The 26,946-nt window shown below is 39.3% G+C and overlaps 1 protein-coding gene and 1 long non-coding RNA gene across 5 annotated transcripts in view; both read left to right on the top strand.

Moving 5' to 3' along the window:
- The window catches only part of PAK2 (p21 (RAC1) activated kinase 2), a 101,782-nt gene that overhangs the window by 40,383 nt on the left and 34,453 nt on the right, over nucleotides 1-26,946 (top strand). For all 4 annotated transcript variants that reach the window (XR_014824599.1, XM_021070136.2, XM_084990820.1 and 1 more), the window contains 3 exons: nucleotides 8,135-8,342; nucleotides 26,242-26,342; nucleotides 26,662-26,809. Coding sequence is in view for 3 of the 4 variants with exons in the window: in XM_021070136.2 (XP_020925795.1) it covers nucleotides 8,156-8,342; nucleotides 26,242-26,342; nucleotides 26,662-26,809 (436 nt within the window). In the remaining variant the exon portion in view is untranslated. The remainder of the gene's footprint in view (nucleotides 1-8,134; nucleotides 8,343-26,241; nucleotides 26,343-26,661; nucleotides 26,810-26,946) is intronic.
- Nucleotides 18,930-21,616, top strand: LOC146397685 (uncharacterized). The gene is made up of 2 exons (XR_014824601.1): nucleotides 18,930-20,783; nucleotides 21,045-21,616. It is a non-coding gene; the product is annotated as an uncharacterized LOC146397685 (long non-coding RNA).

Raw genomic sequence — 26,946 nt, 5'->3', positions numbered from 1 at the left:
AAATTTTAAAATGTTTTGTTTTAATTCTGTGAAAAATGCCATAGGTAATTTGATAGGGATTGCATTGAATCTGTCAATTGCCTTGGGTGGTATAGTCATTTTGACAATATCCCAAGACTGAACCAGAAAGAAAGAGGAAGTATAAACAGACCAATTCCAGGTACTGAAATTGAATCTATAATTCAAGAACTTCCAACAAACAAAAGTCCAGGATCAGATGGCTTCATAGGTAAACTCTACCAAACATTTAGAGAAGAGTTAACACCTATCTTTCTGAAAATACCCCAGAAACTTACAGAGGAAGGAACACTTAAAAACTCATTCTATGAGGCTACCATCACTCTGATACCAAAACCAGACAAAGATACTATAAAAAAAAAATTACAGGACCGTAGCAGTGATGAATGTGAGCAAAGCAAATCAAACATATTAAATATCAAATATATTAAAAGGTCATATACCACAATTAAGTGGGATTTATCTAAGGGATACAAGGATTTTTCAGCATCCACAAATTAATGTGATACATCACATTAACAAGTTGAAGTTGTGGCATAAGCCAGCAGCTGCAACTCCAATTTTACCCCTAGCCCAGGAACCTTCAGTATGCTGCAAGCTTGGCCATAAAAAGAAAAAAATATATATATATATATTGGAGATTAAAAACCGTATGATCATCACAAATAATACAGCAAAAGCTTTTGACAAAAGTCAACATCGATTTATGATAAAAACTCTCCAGGAAATGGGCATAGAGGGAACATACCTTAACATAGTAAAGGCCATGTATGATAAACCCACAGCTAACATCATTTTCAATCGTGAAAAGCTGAAAGAATTTCCACCAAGATCAGGAACAAAACAAGGATGTCCACCCCTCACCACTTTAATTCAGTAATAGTTGTGGAAGTCTTAGCCACAACAGTCGGAAAAGAAAATAAATAAAAAGAATCCAAATTGGAAAAGAAATAATATTGGAGTTCCCATTGTGGCTCATCAGGTTAAAAACCTGACTGGTATGCCTGAGGATGTGAGTTGGATCCCTGGCCTTGCTTAGTGGGTTAAGGTTGTGGATGCTGGCTTGGATCTGGCATTGCTGTGGATGTAGTGTAGACTGGCAGCTGCAGTTCTGACTCAACCCCTAGCCTGGGATCTTCCATATGCCGAGGGGGTGGCCTTAAAAAGACAAGGGAAAAAGAAGGAAGGAAGGAAGGAAAGAAAAACAGAAAGAAAAAAGGAAGGAAGGAAGGAAGGAAGGAAAGAAACGAAGTAAAACTGTCAATGTTCGTGGATGATGTGATCGTATACATGGAAAATCCTAAAGATGGTACCAGAAAACAACTAGAGCTCATCAGTAAATTTGGTAAAGTTGCAGGGTACAAAATTAATATACCGGGAGTTCTTTCGTGGCACAGAGATCTAGTATTTGTCATTGCTATGGTGCAGGTTTGATCCCTGGCCTGGGACCTTCCACATGCCAAATAAATAAATAAATAAACAAACAAACATTAATACACAAAAGCCTATTTCATTTCTATACCCTAACAACAAAAGATCAGAAAAGGAAATCAAGGAATTTTCCTTAAAAACTCCCATTTACCATCAATCGAAAGGAATAAAATACCTAGGAATAAACCTACCTAAGGAGGCAAAAGTTCTAAACTCCAAAACACTGATGAAAGAAATCAAAGATGACACACATAAAAAGATATACTGTGTTCTTAAATTATTTTTTAATTAAATATTTAACATTTTAATTTTTATAGTGAATATAGATATAACTCACATGAACAAAAAAATTGAGATCCTCAGTAATTTATTAGAGTATGAAGAGAGCTTTAGTCCAAGATGTTTTGAGAACTGGAAGAAACTAAGTAAGTGGCTTTTAATATGCATGTGTTGAGAGCAGATGTTGATAAAGGGCATAACCCAACTTAAACACATATGTGTTGGTCTTTTTCAGTATATTATGGACTCCTGGAGAAGAATTATTAGATCCTCTTTTATTTTCTCCAACTTCTAGCATAGAATCTTATAAATAATAATATCATAAAAGTAATAGTCAATTTATTAACTCAGTACTTATACTGTGAGGTAAATATTCCTTTTTAAAAATTGGGATATAATTCACATAGCTGAAATTTACCATTTTAAAGTATACAATTTAGGGAGTTCCCATTGTGGCTTAGTGGCTTAGTTAAGAGTCTGACACAGTGTCTGTGAGGATGAGAGTTCGATCCCTAGCCTCCATCAGAGGGTTAATGATCCAGCATTGCCGCAAGCTGTGGTATAGGTCACAGATGTAGCTCAGATCCAGTGTGGCATTGGCTGTGGCATAGGGTGGCAGCTGCAGCCCTGATTCGACCCTTAGTCCAGGAATTTCCATGTGCTGCAGGCACAGCCGTAAAAATAAATTAAATAAATAAATAAATGGAGAAAATAAAAACAGAACGAAACAAACAATATACAATTCAGTGGGGTTTTTTTTTGTTGTTTTGTTTTGTTTTTTGACTTTTTGCCTTTTCTAGGGGCCGCACCTGCGGCACATGGAGGTTCCCAGGCTAGGGGTCTAATCAGAGCTTTAGCTGCTGGCCTGTGCCACAGCCACAGCAATGCCAGATCCGAGCCATGTCTGCAACCTACACCACAGCTCAGGGCAAAGCGAGATCCTTAACCCACTGAGCTAGGCCAAAGATCGAACCCGCAACCTCATCATTCCTAGTCGGATTCGTTAATCACTGAGCCATGATGGAAGCTCCTTCAGTGGTTTTTAATATGTTCGCAAAGTTGTGCAGCTCATTACTAGTGTCTAATTTCAGAACATTTTCATTCCCCTCAAAGCATTAGCAGTCACATCCCATTCCCCTCACCCCCTAGCAACCTCTACTCTGACTCTGTCTCCGTGGGCTTGCCTGCTCTGAACATTTCATATAAATGGAATCATATAATTTGTGGTCTTTCTGTGTCTGGCTTTTTTCACTTATGTCTTCAAGGTTTATTTCATGTTGTGGCATGTATCAGTACTTAACTACTTTTTGTGGCCAAACAGTGTTCCGTTGTATGGCTATGACATATTTTGTCTATCTGTTCATCCATTGATTTTTTTTTTTTTTCGTCTTCTGGCTATTACGAATAATGCTGCCATGAACATTGATTCGCATGCACGTTTTTGTGCTGATATCATTTTCAGTTCTCTTAGGTATATGCTGGAAGTGGAACTGCTAGGTCAGATGGCAGGTTACTCTGTTTAACGTTTTGAAGAACTTACTCCTTTTTTTGGTAGGCTTTTCACTTGGGAATAATTTTAGATTTACAGAGAAGTTGGAAAGAGTAGATTTCCTGTGTAACTATTACCCATCTTCCTCTAATATTAACATTACATAAACCATAAAATGTATCTCAAAGCAAAGATACCAACATTAGTCCATTACTATTAACTAAATTCTAGATTTTATTTGGATTTCACCAGTTTTTCCACTAATGTCTTTTTTTTTAGTTCCAGGATATCACATTGTCATGTATTCTTGGATTCCTCTGTCCTAGGACAGTTTCTCAATCCATCCTTGTTTTTCATGTCCTTGACAATTTTGAGAAGCATAGGTCAGGAATTTTGTAGGTGCCTCTCAATTTGGGTTTGTCTGATTTTTTTTCCCCCCATGATTAGACTAAGGTTACGGGTTTGGGAGAAGAATACCACAGAGGTGAATGGTACCTCTTATCACATTGGATCAGAAGGTGAGTGATATCAGTGTAACTTATCACTGGTGATATTAACCTTGATCATGTGGCTAATGCCAGATTTTTCCATTGTGGTGGTATTTTCCCCTTTCCATGTTGTGTTCTTTAGAAAGGAGTCACAAAGTCTAGCCTACCCACAAGTGGGGAGGAAGTTAAGTTCCATCTCCTAGAAGGGAATGTATCTACATAAACATTATTTGGAATTCTTTTGTAAGGAAGATTTGTCCCACGCCCATTTTATTTATGTATTAAGCCTTCTCTATTGATATGAATTATATATATTTATTTTATACTTTGGATTATAGTCTAATACTACTTTATTAGCTTTAAGTAATATTAGACTACTGCTCGAATCATTCCAGTGTTGGCTTTTGGGAACTCTATGATGTGTCCCTTTGACATGCCATCATCCTTTATAAGTACTTCCTTGTCTTGTGACTCTAAAAGACACTATAGACTCATCTTGTATTTTCCCAGTCCAGACCTAGAACCAAGTATTTCTCCAAGAAGCTCTGAGGCACGATTGAGTCCCTAGGTCACGCACTTATGTAAATAGCGGAACTAGGATTTCAACCAGAACAATCTGACTCTACAACCCATGCTCTTAACCATAATATTGGACAACATGCAACTGAAAGTACATTGGCAGTTTCTAATCATGTTCCATATATGAGCCAGCCTCAGGGAAAGGATTTGTAGTCAGTTCACACTAAAAAATTATTGAACCCTGGCTTTTTTTTTTTTTTTTTTTTTTTTGCCTTGCTCGTGGCTTGTGCCCAGGCCAGGGATCAAACCTGAGCCACAGCAGTGGCATTCCCTTAACTGCTAGGCCACCAGGGAACTCCCTGGCTGTTTCATATTGATCTTTTTTTAACCACAGCTATGATGAAGTTTAGAAATTACTGTTTAATCACAAATAGCCACTGTTAATGTCTTGGCTAATAAATGCATGCAAATGCATTTTGGAATTTTGTTATATTATCCCGATTTTTTAATTTAATATGCATAAGAAGGAGCATTCACAGTGTATTCAAAATCTGAATGTGCAATTTTTATATTGTAACTGGTGATTAAGATGAAAATCAGTGGAGTTTCATCGTGGCTCAGAAGAAATGAATCTGACTAGCATGCATGAGGACACAGGTTCAATCCCTGGCCTTGCTCGGTGGGTTAAGGATCCGGCGTTGCCATGAGCTGTGGTGTAGGTTGCAGACTCGGCTCAGATCCTGCATTGCTATGGCTGTGGTGTAGGCCAGCAGCTACAGCTCTGATTTGACCCCTAGCCTGGGAACCTCCGTATACTGATGATGCAGCCCTAAAACAGGAAAAAAAAAAAAAAAAAAAGATAAAAATTAGGAGTTCCTGTTGTGGCTCAGCAGTAGCAAACCTGACTAGTATCCATGAGGTTGTGCCCAGGCTCAGTGGATTAAGGATCCAGTGTTGTCGTGAATTGCAGTGTCGTTCATAGATGTGGCTCGGATCTGGCTTTCCTGTGGCTGTGGTATAGGCTGGCAGCTGCAGTGCCAATTGAATCCCTAGCCTGGGAACTTCCATGTGCCTCAGGTGCAGCCCTAAAAAAGAAAAAGATAAAAATGAGCTGCTCTAGGGTTAATCTGTTTTGCCTTAATGTTTGGTCACATAATGGGTAAACATCTGTCTTCACTTATCAATTCATCAAGTAATCCACATGCTGTGACCAGCTGGTTTAGAGGAATCATCTGGGAGTTTCCCTTGTGGCTCAGTGGGTTAAGAACCCGACTAGTACACTGTAAACCAGTTATAATGGAAAAAATTAAAATCATTAAAAAAAAAAAAAAAAAAAGAACCCAAACCCAGCTAGTATTCATGAGGATGTGAGTTTGATCCCTGGCCCAGTTCAGTGGGTTAAGGGTCTGACGCTGCCCTGAAAAGCAAAAAAAAAAAAATCATCTGACTGTACGTTTTCTGTTTTCTGCATTACCTTCTTGATCCCACCCTCATTTCTTCTTCCTTTGATCACCAGTAGTTTAATTTCACTTTAGGCAGTCTTTCACATACACAGGTACAGATCTTTTTTACTGCATTTTCCAGCTAGTTAGCCCCAGAAATGTTTATTTTTCTCCTTTACCTTCACTCTTTCTTCCTCTTTTGTAGGCTGAAAAATAACTATCACATGGCATATAAAATATACAGTAGTATTGCTGTCGAGGAAAACGAAAGCTATAAGATTTAGAGTGAAATTAGGTACAATTCTTTATCAATTCTCAAATTGTACCTACTTTTCTTCAGGTACTAACGTTCAAACTAAATAGAATGTTTTAAAAATTATTTTTAATTTTATCCAAAAAACAGTTGGCATTCTTTTTTTTTTTTTTTTTTTTTTAATTCTATTTAGGGCCACACCTGCAGCATATGGAAGTTCCCAGGCTAGGGGTCGAAATGGAGCTGCATCTGCCAACCTATGCCACAGCCACAGCCACGCCAGATTATACATATACAAGGTTTTGTTCACTTACATATATTTAATAACTTTATAATCAAATCAGAATATAATTACCAAAAAAAAAGTATTGTGTTATTTCCTAACATATATACTTTTTTGTAAGATTTTTATTTTTTCTATTATAGTTGGATTATAATGTTCTGTCAATTTCTGCTGTACAGCAAAGTGACTCAGTCACACACAACACACATATATATACATTCTTTTTCTAACATTATCCTCCATCATGTTCTGTCACAAGTGACTGGACACAGTTCCCTGTGCTGTGCAGCAGACTCATTGCTTATCCACTCCAAATGCTGTAGTTTGCATCTACTAACCCCAGACTCCCAGTTCATCCCACTCCCTCCCTCTCCCCCTCCTTGGCAACCACAGGTCTATTCTCCCAAGTCCATGAATTTGTTTTTCTGTAGAAAGGTTCATTTGTGCCATTTATTATATTCCAGGTATAAGTAATATCATATGGTGTTTGACTTAATTCACTTAGTATGAGAGTCTCTAGTTCCATCCATGTCTAACATATATACTTTTGTATCAGAGCTCATCTATAAGTTTGGCATCCCCTCTCCTTTAGTGCTGATTTGATTTGATTTGATTTGATTTTTTTGTCTTTTTAGGGCAGCACCCTCAGCATGTGGAGGTTCCCAGGCTAGGGGTCGAATCTGAGCTAAAGCCACTGGCCTATGCCAGAGCCGCAGCAACGAGGGATCCGAGCCGCATCTGCAACCTACACCACAGCTCACGGCAACACCAGATCCTTAACCCACTGAACAAGGCCAGGGATTGAACCTGTATCCTCTTGGATACTAGTCGGATTCGTTAACCCCTGAGCCATGATGAGAACTCCTAGGGCTGATTGTAAATGTGTGTAATACACTTTTTTAAAAGACATAAAATGGAGTTCCCATCATAGCATAGCAGAAACGTATCTGACTAGGAACCATGAGGTTGTGGGTTCGATCCCTGGCTTTGCTCAGTGGGTTAAGGATCTGGAGTTGCTGTGGCTGTGGTGTAGGCCAGCAGCAACAGCTCTGATTAGACCCCTAGTCTGGGAATCTCCATATGCTGTGGGTGTGCCCTAAGAAGACAAAAGAGAAAAAATTAAAAAAAAAAATTAAGACATAAAATGAATGTGTATATAAGTATATGCAAACAAGGTTGAAATTTCTGCTGAATTAGCTTTGTGGATGAGGGGGAAGGTAACGTGACTGCCTGGATAGGGCATCACAGGATGACAGAAGAACCCTGGGATTTGGCCAAGCTCTGGATTTACTTCTGTCAGCGTTCCCAGACTTACAAAGGACTAACTAACATATGTAGTTAGATTGTCAAATTTTCAAAGAAACCAAATATTGTATCAGTGGCACATTCTCATCCTTTGGGAAAGTTTATATGGAGGTTAAGTTGTAATCACAAGGCTAGAGAGCATGGAGTCAAATTTCGAGGCTAATGGTTGATATTTTTAATAGCCAGCATCTATCTCTGCTCTAAAAATAGATCTATCGGAGACACATCCTTTTATTGGCTGGTTGGGACACAGTCATCCTCTTAGAATTATCTTTTTTTAAGACTCCATGTTGTCTGTTTGTTCATGAGAACATTTACTGTTAGAATCAATTGATTAGGATATGCTTTGATATGTTATTGTCATCATGCTTTCCAAAAATTATTCTAGTCCTCTTAACAGATTATGGCTTTTCAGAGATTCCCTCAGCTAGCTAGCCATTTACCAACTTTGTGAGGAGAGATTGCCTGTACTGAAAACCAATTTCATCTCGTAAATTTTACAAATTCAACTCTAAATGGATACCATTTTCTAATTTGAAGTGGGGGTGGGGATTATTACTGTCTTGTGCTTATCCATATCATTTTTTACCTTGTTATTAACTGTATGCTTTTGCTTATCTCTTTCAGGCCGTATCATAATTCTGAATCATGTCTGATAACGGAGAACTGGAAGACAAGCCTCCAGCACCCCCTGTGCGAATGAGCAGTACCATTTTTAGTACTGGAGGCAAAGACCCTTTGTCAGCCAATCACAGTTTGAAACCTTTGCCCTCTGTTCCAGAGGAAAAAAAGCCCAGGAATAAAATCATCTCTATATTCTCAAGCACAGAGAAAGGTAAATAGTTACTATGGTTTCAAGAGTCTCAGTTACTATTTTCTATTACTGGTTTTGATATCTCTTAAATTAAAGTATATTAAGTTGGTATCTTTTATGGCGGGAACAGTAAACATACAAATGATGATGTTATGTGGGCACTATTAGAAAGGGTAGTTTATTTTAAATTGTGATAGAGAAGAATAAAACTAAAGTTGTTGCTCATCCTACTTGGTATGTCTGGTGAATTTCTGTACTCCTTCATTTTCTAAGACTTGGGCCATAGCTTATGGCTTCCCAACATTAGTGAGATTTGTGGTATTTAACAATGACTACTATTATAAGAATGGAAATACAGAGTCTACAGTCCCCTGTCCGAAATCTATGGAGCCAACTGTGTTTTGTAATGAAGAGTTTTTCTGGAATTCCCATTGTGGCTCAGCAGAAACGAATCTGACTGGGAACCGTGAGGTTGAGGGTTCTATCCCTGGCTTCTCTCAGTGGGTTAAGGATCAGGCATTGCCATGAGCTGTGTCTGTGGCCTGGATTGGCAGCTTTAGCTCTGATTGGACCCCCTTGCTTAGGAATCTCCATATGCCGTGGGTGTGGCCCTAAAAAGAGGGGGAATAAAAGCCTTTCTGACCTCATAGGAGTTTCCCCACTGTGGTGAACTGGGTTAAGGATCTGGCATTGTCTCTGTGGAAGTGTGGGTTTAGTACCCAGCCTTCACCGTAGGTTTAAGGATTCAGTGTTGCCACAGCTATGGCATAGGTTGCAGCTTCAGGACTTTTTGAGTAGTAGTAATGCTGCCTTTTTTATCATGTATTCTCTAATACCCTCAGATTTATCTGAGTCAACACTCAGTAATGTGTCTTCCATAAACAAGAGTCTAGTCCAGGGTTTCTCAGTCTCAGTAAGATTGACATTTGGGGGCCAAATAATGCCATGTTGCGGGGATCTGTCCTGAGCTCTGTAGGATGTTAAGCATCACTTCTAGCTTTTACCCACTCTATGTTAGTAGCACCTTCTACCCAGTTGTGACAACTGAAAATGTCTCCAGATATTGCCAGATGTCATTGTGGGACAAAATCACCTCCAGTTAAGGACCAGTGGTCTAGCGACACAAAGTGAGGTAAAGACTGGAAGTAGTCTCACATAAGTTGAATTCACTAAATTTGTTTTGGTGCCAAACCTAAGGAAAAAACTTCTGGTTTTTAGAGCTTTGTGGATTTTAGAAGTGGATAAGGGATTATGGACTGTAATGGGTATTAGAATTAAAGTTAGGGATTAGTTTATTTTATTGTATTAAGCATGGCAGTATGACTCTGACAGACATAAGTGGAGGTGAAAATATAATTCACTTATATATCTAATTTACATGGGAGAGATAAACCCAAATGGAATAAAACAGTGCTTTGTATATAATAATAAATATACATTTAATTTGAGAGTTAAAAATATATAATCAGTGAAAATTTGAATGAGGTAATATAGTCAGTATTAATTGAGAATCACATCTTAAGAGAACTTGGATATGCAGGCATATCTTTAAACAGTTGAAAAACTTCATTGTAATGTATAGTTCTTATTTCTTTTTTTTTTTTTTTTTTTTTTGTCTTTTTGCTATTTCTTGGGCCACTCCTGCGGCATATGGAGGTTCCCAGGCTAGGGGTTTTTTGGTCTTTTTTGCTATTTCTTGGGCCGCTCCTGCGGCATATGGAGGTTCCCAGGCTAGGGGTTGAATCAGAGCTGTAGCCACCAGCCTACACCAGAGCCACAGCAACGCGGGATCCGAGCCGCATCTGCAACCTACACCACAGCTCACGGCAATGCCAGATCTTTAACCCACTGAGCAAGGGCAGGGACCAAACCCGCAACCTCATGGTTCCTAGTCGGATTCGTTAACCCCTGTGCCACGACGGGAACTCCCTATAGCTCTTATTTCTAATATTCCTCTTATTTTTAGGATTTCACATGAGGTTGTCACTAAAAAGCCTCATGAAAGTTTTTGGGTTTGTTTTTGTTTTTTTTTTTTTGTCTTTTAGGGCTGCACCTGTGGCAGATGGAGGTTCCCAGGCCGGAGTCCAACTGGAGCTTTAGCCACTGGCCTACACCACAGCCACGGCAACACCGGATCCTTAACCACTGAGCGAGGCCAGGGATCAAACCCAAATTCTCATGGATGCTAATTGGGTTCACTAACTGCTGAGACATGATGGGAACTCCATGTTTTTTAAGTTTAACTGAAGTGGTAGCATGTGTATTTGGCATGTTTGAGAATGAAAAAATGTATGTGCTTAGACTGGATTAATAAAAAAGATAAAGGGGGAAATGAGGAAATGAACCAAAAAGTATATCTGGGAAGAAGATGAAAAATGTATGTGTTAAAGAGCACTAAATCCTAATCTTCCATAGTAGTAAGTCAGTGGACTTCCTACTTTAATTAGGAAAACCCAAAAATGACAGTATAAACATGATATTTATGATTGTGGAGATTAGGAAAAAAATTATGGAAGTTAGTACCAGAAGAAATTACTCTAATAATGGTTGAAATAACTTGTCTATGGAAAGAATACAAAATGGGGTAGGGAATGCTTAAGACAGGATAAAACATACTTAAAGACAGCCTTGGAAAGGGGAAAAGAAGAGCACGAAAGAGAAAGGGTACAGCACTTTGGGTAAATGGTAGGATTTATGAGCAAATTGAATATACATTTACATAAATGTGAAAGAGCTTGGCTGTCTCTCTGACCATATTAAGAATCTTTCAGTTCACTAGAGTTTCCATTGTGGCCCAGTGGGTTAAGAACCTAGCTAGTATCCATGGGAATATATAGGTTCAATCCCTGGCCTTACTTAGTGGGTTAAGGATCCAGTATTGCTGAAAACTGTAGCATAGGTCACAGATGCTGCTCAGATCCAGTGCTGGCATGGCTGTGGTGTTGGCTAGCAGCTGCAGCTCTGATTCGACCCCTAGTCTGGGAATATCCATGTGCTGTTGGTGCAGCCCTAAAAAGAAAAAAAAAAAGAGAAAAAGAAGAATCTTTCACTTCTTTAATTCCCATTTCTTTTCCTTTTTACCAGAAATACTTCTCAGTTGTAACTAACTAAAGTAACTAACTCTCCCCCTAACAAAGGGAGAGTGAAGGTACTGGGGTCCTAGAGATGGCTCTGATTGTCTTTAGGTTTAGCAGCTTTTGAGGTCTGTAATTAACATCCATTACTTTTTTTTAATGATGATTTCTGAAGTCCTTTCTTTTCTTTTTTTTTTTTTTTTTTTTCGGTCTTTTTGCTATTTCTTGGTCTTGGGCCGCTCCTGCGGCATATGGAGATTCCCAGGCTAGGGGTCCAATCGGAGCTGTAGCCACCGGCCTACACCAGAGCCACAGCAACGCGGGATCCGAGCCGCGTCTGCAACAGCTCACGGCAACGCTGGATCATTAACCCACTGAGCAAGGGCAGGGATAGAACCCGCAACCTCATGGTTCCTAGTCGGATTCGTTAACCACTGCGCCACGACGGGAACTCCCTTTCTTTTTTATGTTGACTATATCTAAGATGTAATAACTTCCTACTGCTAATCTTTTTTTCCCATTTTTTAAAAGTTTTATTGAAGTCTAGTTGATTAGTAAGGTTGTGATAATTTCTGCTGTACAACAAAATGATTCAGTTATGCATATACACACATCCATTTTCTTTCAGATTATTTTCCCACATAGATTATCACGGAATATTGGATAGAGTTCTCTGTGCTACATGGCAGGTCCCCATTGGCCAGTCATTCCATATACCTCAGTGTGCATAGGCCAATCCCAAACCCCCAGTCCTTCCCTCCACACCACCTGTTTGTCCCCTTTGATGATCATAAGTTTTTCCAAGTCTGAGTCTGTTTCTATTCTGCAGATAAGTTCATTTGTATCCTTTTTTAAGATTCCATATATAAGTGATATCAAACGATGTTTGTCTTTCACTGCCTAACTTTACTTAGTATGATGGTTTCTAGGTCCATCCATGTTGCTGCAAATGGCATTATTTCCTTCTTTTTATGGCTGAGTAATATTCCATTGTGTATATGTACCACATCTTCTTTATCCACTCCTATATCAGTAGGCATTTAGGTTGCTTCCATGTCCAGATCAATTGAATCAGTCTTGAGGAGCTTACCTGGGATCAGTTTTGGTTTTGCTTTTAATTTTTTAAATCCTCAGGTGAATTTCTGATGTTCATCTAATGTTACACCATAGCTCATGGCAACACCAGATCCTTAACCCACCAAGCAAGGCCAGGAATCAAACCTGCAACCTCATGGTTCCTAGTCAGATTCATAATACTTTTTTTTTCCTTCATTTTTTTTTTATTACTCAAATGAATTTATCACATCTGTAGTTGTATAATGATCATAACAATCTGATTTCACAGGATTTCCACCCCACAGCCCAAGCACATCCCCCCACCCCCCAAACTGTCTCCTCCAGAGACCATAAGTTTTTCAGTGACTGTGAGTCAGCATCTGTTCTGCAAAGAAGTTCCGTCTGTCCTTTTTTCAGATTCCACATGTCAATGAAAGCATTTGATGTTGGTGTCTCATTGTATGACTGACTTCACTTAGCATGATCGTTTCTAGGTCCATCCATGTTGCTAAAAATGCTGGTATTTCGTTCTTTTTGATGGCTGAGTAATATTCCATTGTGTATATGTACCACATCTTCTGGATCCACTCCTCTGTCGATGGACATTTAAGTTGTTTCCATGTCTTGGCTATTGTAAATAGTGCTGCAATGAACATTGGAGTACATGTGTCTTTGCGAGTTGTGGTTTTCTCTGGATGGATGCCCAGGAGTGGGATTGCTGGATCAAATGGTAGTTCTATATTTGGTTTTCTGAGGCATCTCCATACTGCTTTCCACAGTGGTTGCACCAATTTACACTCCCACCAACAGTGTACCAGAGTTCCTTTTTCTCCACACCCTCTCCAGCACTTATTGTTTGTAGACTTTTGGATGATGGCCATTCTGGCTGTTTGTAGACTTTTGGATGATGGCCATTCAGCAACATCTTCTCAGATCCACTTCTCAGAGTATTGACAATAAAAAGAAAAATAAACAAATGGAACCTACTCAAACTTCAAAGTTTCTGCACAGCAAAGAAAACCCTAAACAACCCAAAAAGACAACCCACAGAATGGGAGAAAATCTTTGCAAATAAATCGACTGACAAGGGATTAACCTCCAAAATTTATAAACAACTTCTGCAGCTCCATACCAAAAAAACAAACAACCCCATCAAAAAATGGGCGGAAGATCTAAACAGACAGTTCTCCAAAAAAGACATACAGATGGCCGAGAAACACATGAAAAGATGTTAAACGTCACTCATTATTACAGAAATGCAAATCAAAACCATGATGAGGTACCACCTTACACCAGCCAGAATGGCCATCATAGTACTTTTGAAGGGACTTGAACCTTCAGGATTAGGAATGAGGGTCAGGAAAGTAGATGTGTATGCACATTCATGTTTCTATGAATACAGAAATCTATCTGCAGTTGCATTCTCCTGCCTATATCCTGAGCTGCTGTTGCTCTTTCTAGTTTTATTCTAACTGTTCTTCCTCTTTGGGTATTCCGCATAGATTTTGTTCCATGATGAATAAAGAAGTGTAGCATAAAAGGGGAGGACTACTGTCTGTGCTTCGTCTGTCATCTTGAAACAGAAGAATAAGAGGAAAATGTTATTTTTATTTTAAAAAATTAAAACAATCCTAAGATCTTTGTCATTGCTAATGTAAAGGCTAGTCCAAAGATAGTAATTTGGGGAGTTCCCATCATAGCTCAGCAGAAATGAATCTGCCTAGCATCCATGAGGACTTAGGTTCGATCCCTGGCCTCGCTCAGTGGGTTAAGGATCCAGTGTTGTGGTGAACTGTGGTGTAGTTTGCAGATGCAGCTTGGATCCGGCATTGCTGTGGCTGTGGCATAGGCTGGAGGTACAGCTCCCATTCGACCCCTGGCCTGGGAACCCCCATGTGCCTCAGGTGCAGGCCAAAAAAGACAAAAAATAAATAAATAAAAATAAATATATTAATTTTATTCTATTCAAATTTATATCCCTTATTGCCGTCCTTATTAACAGGCAGCTAATACTTTCATTAAAAAAAAAAAAGACTGCATTGCTGCTGTGGCACAGCAGGATCAACAGTGTCTTTGAAATCCTGGGACGCATGTTCTGATCCCTGGCCTGGGAACTCCTTATGCCACTGGGAGGCCAAAAAGGAAAAAAAAAAAAAGATTCTAGAGTATCTTCAGTTATTAATTATTGGTTTTAGTTAGTATTACTGGAAATATTAAGAAAATTAGAAATTGGAGTTCTCATCGTGGCGAAGAGGAAACAGATCTGACTAGGAACCATGAGGTTGTGGGTTCAATCCCTGGCCTTGCTCAGTGGGTTAAGGATCCGACATTGCCGTGAGCTGTGGTGTAGGTTGCAGACATGTCTCGGATCTGGTGTTGCTGTGGCTGTGGCGCAGGCCGGCAGCTACAGCTCCAATTAGACCCTTAGCCTGGGAACCCCCATATGCCGTGAATACGGCCCTAAAAGGACAAAAAGACAAAGAAAGAAAGAGAGAGGGAGAGAGAGAGAGAAAGAAGGAAAGAAGAAAGAAAGAAAATTAGAAATTATAGGAGTTCCCATTGTGGTTCAGCAGGTTAAGAACCTGACATTATCTCTGTGAGGATGCTTTAATCTCTGACCTCGCTCAGTGGGTTAAGATTCAGTGTTGCTGAAAGTTGTGGCTTGGATCCCATGTTGCCATGGCTATGGTATAGGCCGCAGCTGCAGCTCCAATTCAACCCCTGGCCCAGGAACTTCCATATGCTACAGATGTGGCCATAAAAAGTCAAGGGGGAAAAAAAAGAAATTATACCTTTTATAACAAGTTGACTGCATAAACTTTTCACAACCCTCTTAATTATGTATCTTGCACTTTGTGAGTCATCAGACATTACATGTAAGTAGAGCAAATGATATCCCTGCCCTCATGGAAGTAATCAGAAACTGCATCCTATAACTTCAAACTGTGAGAAGTGATAATAGGGGTAGAGTAAGATGTTTGTCATGTCTGTGATGGCTTTCTAAAGAAACTGGTATTAGAGCTGAAGATTATAGGATGAGTAGGTGAAAATAGTAGGATTTTGATAGGTGTGTTTTTTTTTGTCTTTTGTCCTTTTTTTTTTTTCAGGGCCACACCCAAGGCATATGGAGGTTCCCAGGCTAGAGGTCTAATCAGATTTGTTGCTGCCGGCCGACCCTAGATCCAAGCCGCGTCTACAGCCTCCACCACAGCTCACAGCAACACCAGATCTGAGCTGCCTGTGCGACCTACACCACAGCTCACAGCAACACCGGATCCTTAACCCACTGAGCCAGGCCAGGGATCGAACCTAAAACCTCATGGTTCCTAGTCGGAATCGTTTCTGCTGCGCCACAACGGGAACTCCAGATTTTGATAGTTTAAAAGTGTGTTCCATGTCTAGAAAAGAGTTTCAGTGGCCCAGCCATAGGAGGAATCCTAGCACATTCACGGAGGATATGTCCATTGTGATCTGAAAGCAGAGAGCAAGAGAGAATTACACCATGATGTGTGAAGGAAACTACGACAGCAGAATAGGCTAAATAAAGAGGTGGGCAAGGAGCAGGTCATAAAGGGCCTTGTATTCCATGCTGCAGAGCTCAGATTTTATCCTGTTTCCTGGGGAACCATTACAGAATTTTAAACAGGGGAGAGACCTGGTCACATTTCTATCTTACATAGGCAAGACTGGTAGCTGTGTAGAAAATAGTTTTTGGTGGAGATCTAAGACTGAAGTTGGAAACTAGTTAGGAGGATTTTGCAGTAGTCCAGGTGAGAAATGGGCTTAACGAGTCCAGTAGTTTTCATAATGAAAATGGCAATGAGCCATTGTTGTGGCTTATTTTTAAAAGCTATATTCAGTTACTTAGTTTTGTGTGGTGTGTATTTATAAACTAAAGCAGTTTTCACATCTAATTATTCAAGCTGTAGACACTGTCACCTCTAGTTGGTTATGAAGATGACAGACTTAGAACTGTAAGTGTCCCTTCTGGCTTAAAAATCTAATTCTGAGATTAGTAATAGCCCATACTCTTGCCTATTTCCTAGAGAATACCCTTCTGTGTGGTGGGACAAGTAAACTTGTCAGCAGTTTGAAACTGTTCTGGGTCATTAGAACAAAGGGGTGATCAGAGTTCCCATCGTGGCGCAGTGGTTAACGAATCCAACCAGGAACCATGAGGTTACGGGTTTGATCCCTGCCCTTGCTCAGTGGATTAAGGATCTGGCATTGCCATGAGCTGTGGTGTAGGTCGCAGACGCGGCCTGCAGTCCCAGTTGCAGTCCCGAGTTGCTGTGGCTCTGGCATAGGCCGGTGGCTACAGCTCTGATTAGACCCCTAGCCTGGGAACCTCCATGTGCCGCAGGAGTGGCCCTAGAAAAGGCAAAAAGACCAAAAAAAAAAAAAAAGAGCAAAGGGGTGACACTGATGCTGTTAAAACAGAAAAGTCTTCCTTTTAAAGAAGTAGGGACATTTTTAGCCTTGGACTCTAGCTCAAGTGTAGCCTAAAAGAAGATGGCCTTAAAGGATGTGGTAGTGGCATATTTAGGATTAGGATTCTTTTAAGTACCTTTTTGTGCAGTGTATCACTCAGGGTCCCCACCTCTTAGTTGAAGATTGCTGCCTGCCTGCTTTTTTTGTTGTCTCATGAAGTTGAAAAATAATTCTGAGTCTTTTTTTACCCTAGTAGACTAACAAGTTGTGCTTTTTTTCTTTTTATGCTTTTTTAGGGCCGTACCCACAGCAGGTAGAAGTTCCCAGGCTAGGGGTTGAATAGGAGCTACAGGTGCCAACCTACATCACAGCCACAGCAACACAGGATCCGAGCTGTGTCCGCGACCTACACATGCTCATGGCAATGCCAGATCCCCAATCCACTGAGTGAGGCCAGGGATCCAAACCGGCATCTAAATGGATACTAGTCAGATTAGTTTCTGCTGTGCCACTCTCAAATTGTGCATTTTTATTAAAAGAAGTTTCTTTCCCTGGTCCATTACTTCCCATCAAGTAATCCAGTTATTGAGTGGACCTCCTGTAGATAGATGATTGTGGCTTTTTGGTGGTGGTGGTCCTTGTAGTTCTTGGATTTCAGAATAATAAAGTAGTGATTCTGTTTACATAGCAATATTCTTCCAGTACATTGTTTGATTTGAGACATGCTTCAGTATTTTTTTGTTTTAGTACCGTTTTTAATAGCTCTTTCCTGTCCTGCTAGGACTAGTGAAATATAGGGAGTATTTGTTTATGTGTATGTGTGTTATATAAAAACAAATGAAATTAAGCAGATTTGTAGGGTATTGTGTCTCAAGTTCTGCTTAATCATTTTCTCTTCTTTAACATTTTATTCTATACTCCTTTTATATATGAAACATTTATTAAATATCTCTAAATTTTTAAACATTCCCAAGTTGAAAAATATAGCTAGGCCTTAGGCACAATAGGAACGAGGGATTCTCTTGCAATATGTCTTGTTTTTTCCCTATTCTATGTGTATGATCATATTTCTTTCTTATATCAGACTATTTTTTTTTATTTCCCTGTGCGTTAGGAAGTACAGCCCTCAATTGTTCCTGGCCTTTATTTCCTGTGTTCACTGGCTAGAGACTGATTCTAAGGGTGCCAAGTCTGACTTAGGTATTTACCCCTGGACCAAGCTAATTGGCTGGGAGTGTGTGGGGAACTGTGACTGACATGGCTTGAATTAGATGACTACCTTGGGCCAGTCATCTGTAATCAGAGTCATATAAGAAAATAGCACCTTTCCCAGCTATATAGATATCAGAAGCAGGATGGTGAGAAGATTTTTAAAAAAAGAAGAAACAAATACTTTTATATAGTACATGAAATTATGTTTTTCTTTTCTGCCAGTGGTTCAGAGTCAATGTAAAAAGTAAACTATTCATTTATAGTTGATTAATAAAAATTTCCTCCTATATGCCAGATGCCAAGTTAGAAGTCAAAGGACAGAATAATAATAGAGAAAGTAGGGGCATGACCTCAGATTACTCACAGTCTAGTGGAATCTAAGTTGTTTTACAAGAGTTGTAAAGGTAGCAAAATTTATATTATGTTTAATAGTTGCATTTCCCTGTGCTCCTTTCCACAGCCATTGTGCCCTGCATACCTACCATGGCCTATTAGGAGAATTTTCTGGTTAAACGTAGCAGCAAATTGACCATATGCCTCTATTTACTCTCCCCAGACCCAACAAAAATGATAATTTAAAAAAAAAAATGTTTGTTTGTTTTTTCTATTGCAAGGGCAAAGAGAATGGGAGAGGAGACAGTAATATACAAATGATTTCAATATGTATTTGGAAGATTGAAGTGGTGGAGAATTGGTAACTGACTAAGCAGAACAGAGGAAGACATCCTAAGCATTTGCGGAGAGGAATGTTTATGAGAAACGAACCAGCTTCCCTTGTAAAAAATCTCAGAGACTCAGGATTTAGAGACACACAGTGGGGGGTGGGGGTGGGGGGGTTGTGTGTAATACTAAGCTAAAAGGGGGGGAGGGGAATTGATTGAAAGTCTATGTAGGATGAGTTGGAGGCCCTTGGGGGGCACCTCTTTTATCCCATAGCCATGTAAATATAACTTCTATTCTTGTGGAGGACACAAGAACAAAATATTTGCATTTATTTGGAGGAGAATTAAATCTGAGAGGGTCCTTATTCATGTGAGAGGAGTCAGAAAGCTATAGTATCAGAATAAAAAAAGCAGATTCTAGAAAGTTAACATACTGAACTCCTTTCTTCTGCTGTGCTTTTAGAGAACTTTTATCTTGAGTCAAAGCCCTCAGAAAAGAGACTGAAAGATTTTTCTTGGAATAAACAGAATGTCTTGGGGAAAAAATGTTTTGGATACCCCATACCCTATCCCCATCTTTAATGAAAAAGCTGACTTATCTCCTAGTTAACTTAATACTTTTCTGTGTGAGTAGACAGCAAAGGATTACCAGACATTTGAGGAAAAAACCCTTAAGATAAGAGTGCAAAACAACAGGGGATAAAGAAAGTAATGTAGAAGAAACAAGGAGGGAAGAAAAACCTAATCTCTATACACATATAAACAGTATAATCTTCAGAGAGAAGATAAAGTATACCCATGAAATAACAAAAGTATTCTCAGGAAAATGATCAATAAGAGAACAATGAAAAATAATTCTTGGAATATCAGTAGTTAAGATTACCAACGCAAAAGATGTCAATAGGCAGAGAATTGGAAGATAGTCAAGAAAAATTTCCCAGATGGCTAAAAATACAAAGATGAAGTATATGAGAGAAAGATAACGGTTATAAGATCAGACCAGGCGGGATGGAATAATGACGAAGAAAATAATCAAAGAGTAGGAAAAAATTCGTAGATCTGAAGAATATGATTTCCAGGTGGAAGGGTTGTCACTGAGTATTCAACACAATGAATGAATGAAGACCATATCATATCACAACATTCTGAAATTTCATTATACCACAGATAAAACAACAAGACCTGTTATTCTTCTGCTCAAGGTGGAGTAACAAGGATTTACCTCCCTACAAGGAAAAAAATTAAAAAAACACTGGGAGAAAATACACAAAACAACAGTTTTCAAGACATTGAACATCAAACAGTAAAGGAAAGTGATGCCTAAGAGATGGGAAACAAATGAGATGTGTCCTACAATTGATTTAACTTATTGCCTGAGAGTTTACAGCATAGGGAGAGACAATTAAATGGTCTCCTAAAGTTGAAAAACAGAGCTGAGAATTGGGGAAACCAAGGCTGCAAGTTAGGAATCAGTACCAGAGAGAAAAGAGCTGAACAGAAAGAGAGAAAATACTGAGTCCTCAGTAGCACATACATGTGAGGAAGCTACCCAAAGCTGGAGAAAAAAAAAACTACTGGAAATTATTAGAAGAAACAGCCCTTAAGCTCACACAGTGCCCAGAATATTTCCTGTTCCCATCATTCAGAGTACAAAATATTGGATGGAGGTCTTGCCTCAGTAGTGGGACAGAATTAGCCCTAGGTTAAATGCTGCTCCAGTCTTGCCTAACAAAAGTTTAAAAAATAATACCTAAAGGGATCACTTGTTTTCTAAATGTATTTCTCTCCTTTATGAATAGACAGCTTAGAAGCATTTATCTATGTCCCAGAACAAAGTTCACAGATATTTTTAGGAATACAAAGTAGTAAAGTATGCTAACAATGAAAAGAAACCTGGACTGGCTATGTTAATATCAAAGTAGATTTTAGACAAGAAATATTCCTCTCTGGAGTTCCCTTCGTTGCTTAGCAGTTAATGAACCGATTAGGATCCACGAGGATGCAAGTTTGATCCCTGGCCTTACTCAGTGGATTGAGGATCCGCCATTGCCATGAGCTGTGGTGTAGGTCGCAGATGTGGCTCGGATCCAGCTACAGCTCCAATTCAACCCCTAGCCTGGGAACCTCCATATGCCTCATGTGCAGCCCTAAAAAAAAAAAAATATATATATATATATATATATATATATTTTTTTTTTTTTTTTTTTCTGGAGTTCCCTTGTAGCTCAATGGTAATGAACCTGACTGGTATCCAAGAAGATGTGGGTTCAATCCCTGGCCTCACTCAGTGGATCAAGGATCCAGTGTTGCTGCAGGCTGTGGTATAGGTCGGGGATGTGGCTCAGAGCCAGTGTGGCTGTGGCTGTGGCTATGGCTGCAGCTCCAATTTAACCCCTAGCCTGGGAATTTCCATATGCTACAGGATAACCCCCCCCCCAAGAAATACATACTCTTCTGGAGTTCCCGTCATGGCTCAGTGGTTAACGAATCCAACTAGGAACCATGAGGTTGTGGATTTGATCCCTGACCTTGCTCAGTGGGTTAAGGATCCGGTGTTGCCATAGCTGTGGAGTAGGTTGCAGACGAGGCTTGGATCCTGAGTTTCTGTGGCTCTGGTGTAGACCGGTGGCTACAGCTCCAATTCGACCCCTAGCCTGGGAACCTCCATATGCCATGGGAGTGGCCCTAGAAAAGGCAAAAAAAGACAAAAAAAAAAAAAAAAAAAGACATACTCTTCTGAATAGTTAAGGTATAAGAAGTAAAATATTTTATAATTATCATAAGGTCTAGTCATCAATATGGTATAACAAAACTAAACATTTATGCACTAAGCAGAGCTTCAAAATTCACAAAGCAAAAACAATTACAGGAAGAAATAGATAAATATAGTTGCAGATTCTAGTACACTGCAATAATTGGTAGAACAAGTAGACAGAAAATTTCTAAAACTATCAATAAATTCAGGAAGACTCAACTCACAAAGTATATTCTGTGACCACAATATAATTAAGTTAGAAATTAGTAACAGATCTCTGGAAATAATTTGGAAAGTAAATAAAAACACTTCCCAATAGGAGTTCTCTTGTGGCACAGTGGGTCCAGTGTTGCTGCTGTGGCAAGGGTTTGATCCCTGATCTAGGAACTTCTGCATGCTGTGGATACGCACCCCCCCCCCAAAAAAAAAACCGCCTTCCCAATAATTGAAGTAAGAAATATATTAAACTAGATGAAAATTAAAATTCAAATATCTGTATGATGTTGCTAAAGCAGTACTTAGAAGAAATTTATAGTATTAAACGTCTGTATTAGAAAAGAAAGATTTCACAAAGGAAACCAAAAAGAAAACAAAAAGACAACTTACAGAATGGGAGAAGATAGTTTCAAATGATGCAACTGCCAAGGGCTTAATCTCTAGAATATGCAAGCAACTTATACAACTCAGCAGCAAAAAGGCCAACAACCCAATTGAAAAATGGGCAAAAGACCTCAATAGACATTTCTCCAGGGAAGATGTACAGATGGCCAACAAGCACATGAAAAAATGCTCAACATCACTGATTATTAGAGAAATGCAAATCAAAACTACTATGAGGTACCACCTCACACCAGTCAGAATGGCCATCATTATTAAATCCACAAATAACAAATGCTGGCGGGGGTGTGGAGAAAAGGGACCCCTCCTGCACTGTTGGTGGCAGTGTAAGCTGGTACAACCACTATGGAGAACAGTATGGAGGTACCTTAAAAAACTATACATAGAACTTCCATATGACCCTGCAATCCCACTCTTGGGTGTATATCTGGACAAAACTCTCCTTAAAAGAGACACATGCACCCGCATGTTCATTGCAACACTATTCACAATAGCCAAGACATGGAAACAACCCCAATGTCCATCAACAGAGGACTGGATTCGGAAGATGTGGTATATATACACAATGGAATACTACTCAGCCATAAAAAAGAATGACATAATGCCATTTGCAGCAACATGCATGGAACTAGAGACTCTCATACTTAGTAAAGTAAGTCAGAAAGAGAAAGACAAATACCATATGATATCACTTATATCTGGAATCTAATATAAGGCACAAATGAACCTTTCCACAGAAAAGAAAATCATGGACTCGGAGAATAGACTTGTGGTTGCCAAGGGGGAGGGGGAGGGAGTGGGGTGGATTGGGAGCTTGGGGTTAATAGATCCAAACTATTGCCTTTGGAATGGATTAGCAATGAGATCCTGCTGTGTAGCCCTGGGAACTATGTCTAGTCACTTATGATGGAGCATGACAATGTGCGAAAATGAAATGTGTACATGTATGTGTAACTGGGTCACCATGCTGTACAGTAGGAAAAAAAATTGTATTGGGGAAATAACAATTAAAAAAAAAAACTAAGAAAAACAAGGGAATATTGAGAAAAAAAAAATAAAAATAATAAAAAACAGCAAACATTCCAAAGACTGACAACAAAATATTACTAAAGATGTGGAGCAACCAGAACCCTCATATATTGCTCATGGGGATATAAAAAAAAGAAAAGATAAAAAAAATTTCCGGAGTTCCCGTCGTGGCGCAGTGGTTAACGAATCCGACTAGGAACCATGAGGTTGCGGGTTCGATCCCTGCGCTTGCTCAGTGGGTTAATGATCCGGCGTTGCCGTGAGCTGTGGTGTAGGTTGCAGACGCGGCTCGGATCCCACGTTGCTGTGGCTCCGGTGTAGGCTGGCAGCTACAGCTCCGATTGGACCCCTAGCCTGGGAACCTCCATATGCCGCAGGAGCGGCCCAAAGAAATATCAAAAAGACAAAAAAAAAAAAAAAAAAAAAAAAAAAAAAAAAAAAAAAAAAAAAAAATTTCCAATCAATGATTTCAGCTGTCATTTTAATCAACTCGAAGGGAAGAGCAGATGAGATCCGAAGTAAGTACATGAAGATAAATAATAAAAATCAAAGTAGAAATCAATGGTGGAGTTCCCGTCGTGGCACAGTGGTTAACAAATCCAACTAGGAACCATGAGGTTGCGGCTTTGATCCCTGCCCTTGCTCAGTGGGTTAACGATCCGGCGTGGCCGTGAGCTGTGTTGTAGGTTGCAGACGCGGCTTGGATCCCGCATTGCTGTGGCTCTGGTGTAGGCTGGCGGCTACAGCTCCGATTGGACCCCTAGCCTGGGAATCTCCATATGCCATGGGAGCGGCCCAAGAAATCGCAAAAAGACAAAAAAAAGAAAAAGAAAAAGAAAAGAAATCAATGGAATTTTTAAAAAATACAGAAAAATTAATGAAACCAAAAAACTAACTTGTTGAGTATATCAATAAAATAGATAAACTTTTATCAAGCTTGGTGGGGTAGTGGGGAGGCAGAGAAGACACAAATTTCCAATATTGAGAGTGACAGAGATGGCATCTCTTTAGATTTTAGAGTTATTTAAAGATAAGGTAATATTACGAACAAATACTATACAACTAAATTCAATACATTAGATAAAGTGGGAAATTTTCTTGAAAGACACAGGTTTTCAAAGCTCACTCAAGGAAAAAATAGGTAAAATCCTGGCAATCCTATGTTTCTTAGGAAAATTTTGTTTATAGTGACTAGCCTTCCCACAAAGAAAATTATCAGACTCAGATGGCTCCATGGTAAATTTTAGCAAACATTTGAGGAAGAGCTATTACTAATTCTACACAAACTTGTAGAATAACGAAATTTAAAAATTGTACCATTTGCAATGGCACGAGGCTTTTTGAAATACTCTGGCAGAAATCCGACAAAAGCAGTAACATCTGTACAGTGATAACTATAAAACATTGCTGAGAGGAGTTCCCTGGTGGCTCAATGGGTTGGTGATCTGGCATCATCACTGCTGTGGCTCTGGTTACAGCTATAGTGCAGGGTCTATCCCTGGCCTGAGAACTTCCACATGTCAGAGTCACAGCCAAAATAAAAAAATAATAAAAGAACATTGCTGAGAATAATTTAAAAAGACCTAAATAAATGGAGAGTCGCTGTTTTCATAGATTAGAAGATTCAATATTGTTACTAAATCAGTTCTCCCAACAATGATTTATTGACTCAATGCCGTCTCAGTCAGAATCCTAGCAGGTTTTTTGTAGAATCAGGTTCATTCTAAAATTCATGTGAAAATGCAAAAAACCTAGGATAGAGCCAATTTTTTAGAAAAGAAATGATTACAAGGTTTATACTATGTAGTTTCAGTGCTTATTGTAAAGCTACAGTAATCCAGATAGTCCGATACTATTGGCATAAGATAAAGAGATTATCCCAACAGAGTTGAACATACAGAAATAGCGCCATGCATATATATAGTCAGTTAATTTTCAGTAGTGGTTCAAAATGAAAATCAGAGTGGCATCGGCCTTCTAAATGGCAACACTGAAAATTAGAAGAAATTCAGAGGGGAGGGGGAGATATTTTCAACCTAAACACATATAGATAGTCAAGAAATATCAGTTAAAGAGGTATGCCAAGAAAAGAAAAACATAAGATACAGAAAATAGATGCTAGCATGAGTGAAGGAATGTCCTAGAACTAGTAGCTGTGCCAGAAGCCTAGGCATAAACTGCTGCATATTAGAGCAAAAGGTTCTGAGAGCATGGTAGCTTGGGAATGAGGGGGATTGATGTGTTTGAATTTAGAGAGAATATTATTAATAGGTATGTGGCAGAAATGTTGCAAAAATAACTGATGGAACCACAGAAAAACTGGGAAATCCTAAAGTATAGCAGTTACCAACTTCAATAAAAAGGAAGAGTTAGAAGTTCCCATCGTGGCTCATCGGTAGTGAACCCAACTAGTATCCATGAGGACACAGGTTCAGTCCCTGGCCTCACTCAGTGGGTTAAGGATCCAGCATTGCTGTGAAGTATGGTATATGTCGCAGTCTTGGCTTGGATCCCGAATTGCTGTGGCTGTGGCGTAGGCCGGCAGCTAGAGCTCTGATTTGACTCCTAGCCTGGGAACTATCATATGCTGCAAGTGCAGCCTAAAAAGCAAAGAAAAAAAAAAAGAGTAGAGTTCGGTAAGAAAGGTGAAATGGCCCTTGTATATAGTGTATATTTTCCACAGTCGTAGTAATGTAAATTGTTCTTTCTAGATGTGGATAGCTCACTTGAAATAGGACTTGATAAACTTTATTTTCCAAATGAGTCATTTTCTGAGGGCTCTTCATTTATGAGAGAACCAGTATTCTAAGTGGCCTTCTCTCCTGTTCTGAGGCTTTTATTCAGGCCTGGTGCTGGGTTAGTCTATGCGTCTCTTTAATCAAGACACTGGTTGACCCCACCCCCACTTGATAGAATAAGTTTCAGTACTTGATTTGTCAGTTTCCTTAAGAGCCAGTGTTTTTAGGGAAAATCTCTTCTTTAGAATAATTTTGTTCCTAATCTGTTTTAGGAAAAATGTGAACAGGATTATGTGTACCTTTATTAATCTTATTTAAGTAAGCTGTTTTTTTAATGCCCTCTAGGAAGTAAGAAGAAAGAGAAGGAAAGGCCAGAAATTTCTCCTCCGTCTGATTTTGAGCACACCATCCATGTTGGTTTTGATGCTGTCACTGGAGAATTCACTGTAAGTGTACCTAGTAGGGACTCATTTATCAAGCAGTACTCAAACTTTCCTTTCAGTATTAAGCTTGAAGTTAACTTTTCTGTCTATATGTAAACCGTGAATTCTTAGTGTTTTTCTTTTCTTATAAAAGTGTTTGTATTATCTTTTTCCTAGGGAGCTGAGCTTAATGATTGTAATTATGCAAAATAGATTCAGAAAACCAGGCCTTTTAGAATTTAGCCAGAGCACAATTGTGTAGATTGATTTGTCACTTAACCTCTGGAAATTGATCTTATTAGAGCCATTCAAAACAACTAATTTCTGAATCCCTCTTTCTTAGGGCATGCCAGAACAGTGGGCTCGATTATTACAGACCTCCAATATCACCAAACTAGAGCAAAAGAAGAATCCTCAGGCTGTGCTGGATGTCTTAAAGTTCTACGACTCCAACACAGTGAAGCAGAAATACCTGAGCTTTACTCCTCCTGGTAAGACATCAGACCTGGTAAAAGGCTGGCTTAAATGGGATCACAGAGTTGGGGAGCACTTGTAGATAAAAAGATTGCTTCTGGAAAAATCAAAAGCTAAGCTGCGGTGGTTGCCTCAGCTTTTTCCCCTGCGTAGA

This window comes from Sus scrofa, chromosome 13 (assembly GCF_054392235.1).
Source record: "Sus scrofa isolate SSC_HxYL_T2T_F1_AM1 chromosome 13, Sscrofa_HxYL_maternal_Yorkshire_Landrace_v2.0, whole genome shotgun sequence".
Classification (NCBI taxonomy): domain Eukaryota; kingdom Metazoa; phylum Chordata; class Mammalia; order Artiodactyla; family Suidae; genus Sus; species Sus scrofa.
The sequence above is the reverse complement of the archived record's forward strand: the minus strand, read 5'-3'. Positions and strand labels throughout refer to the sequence as shown.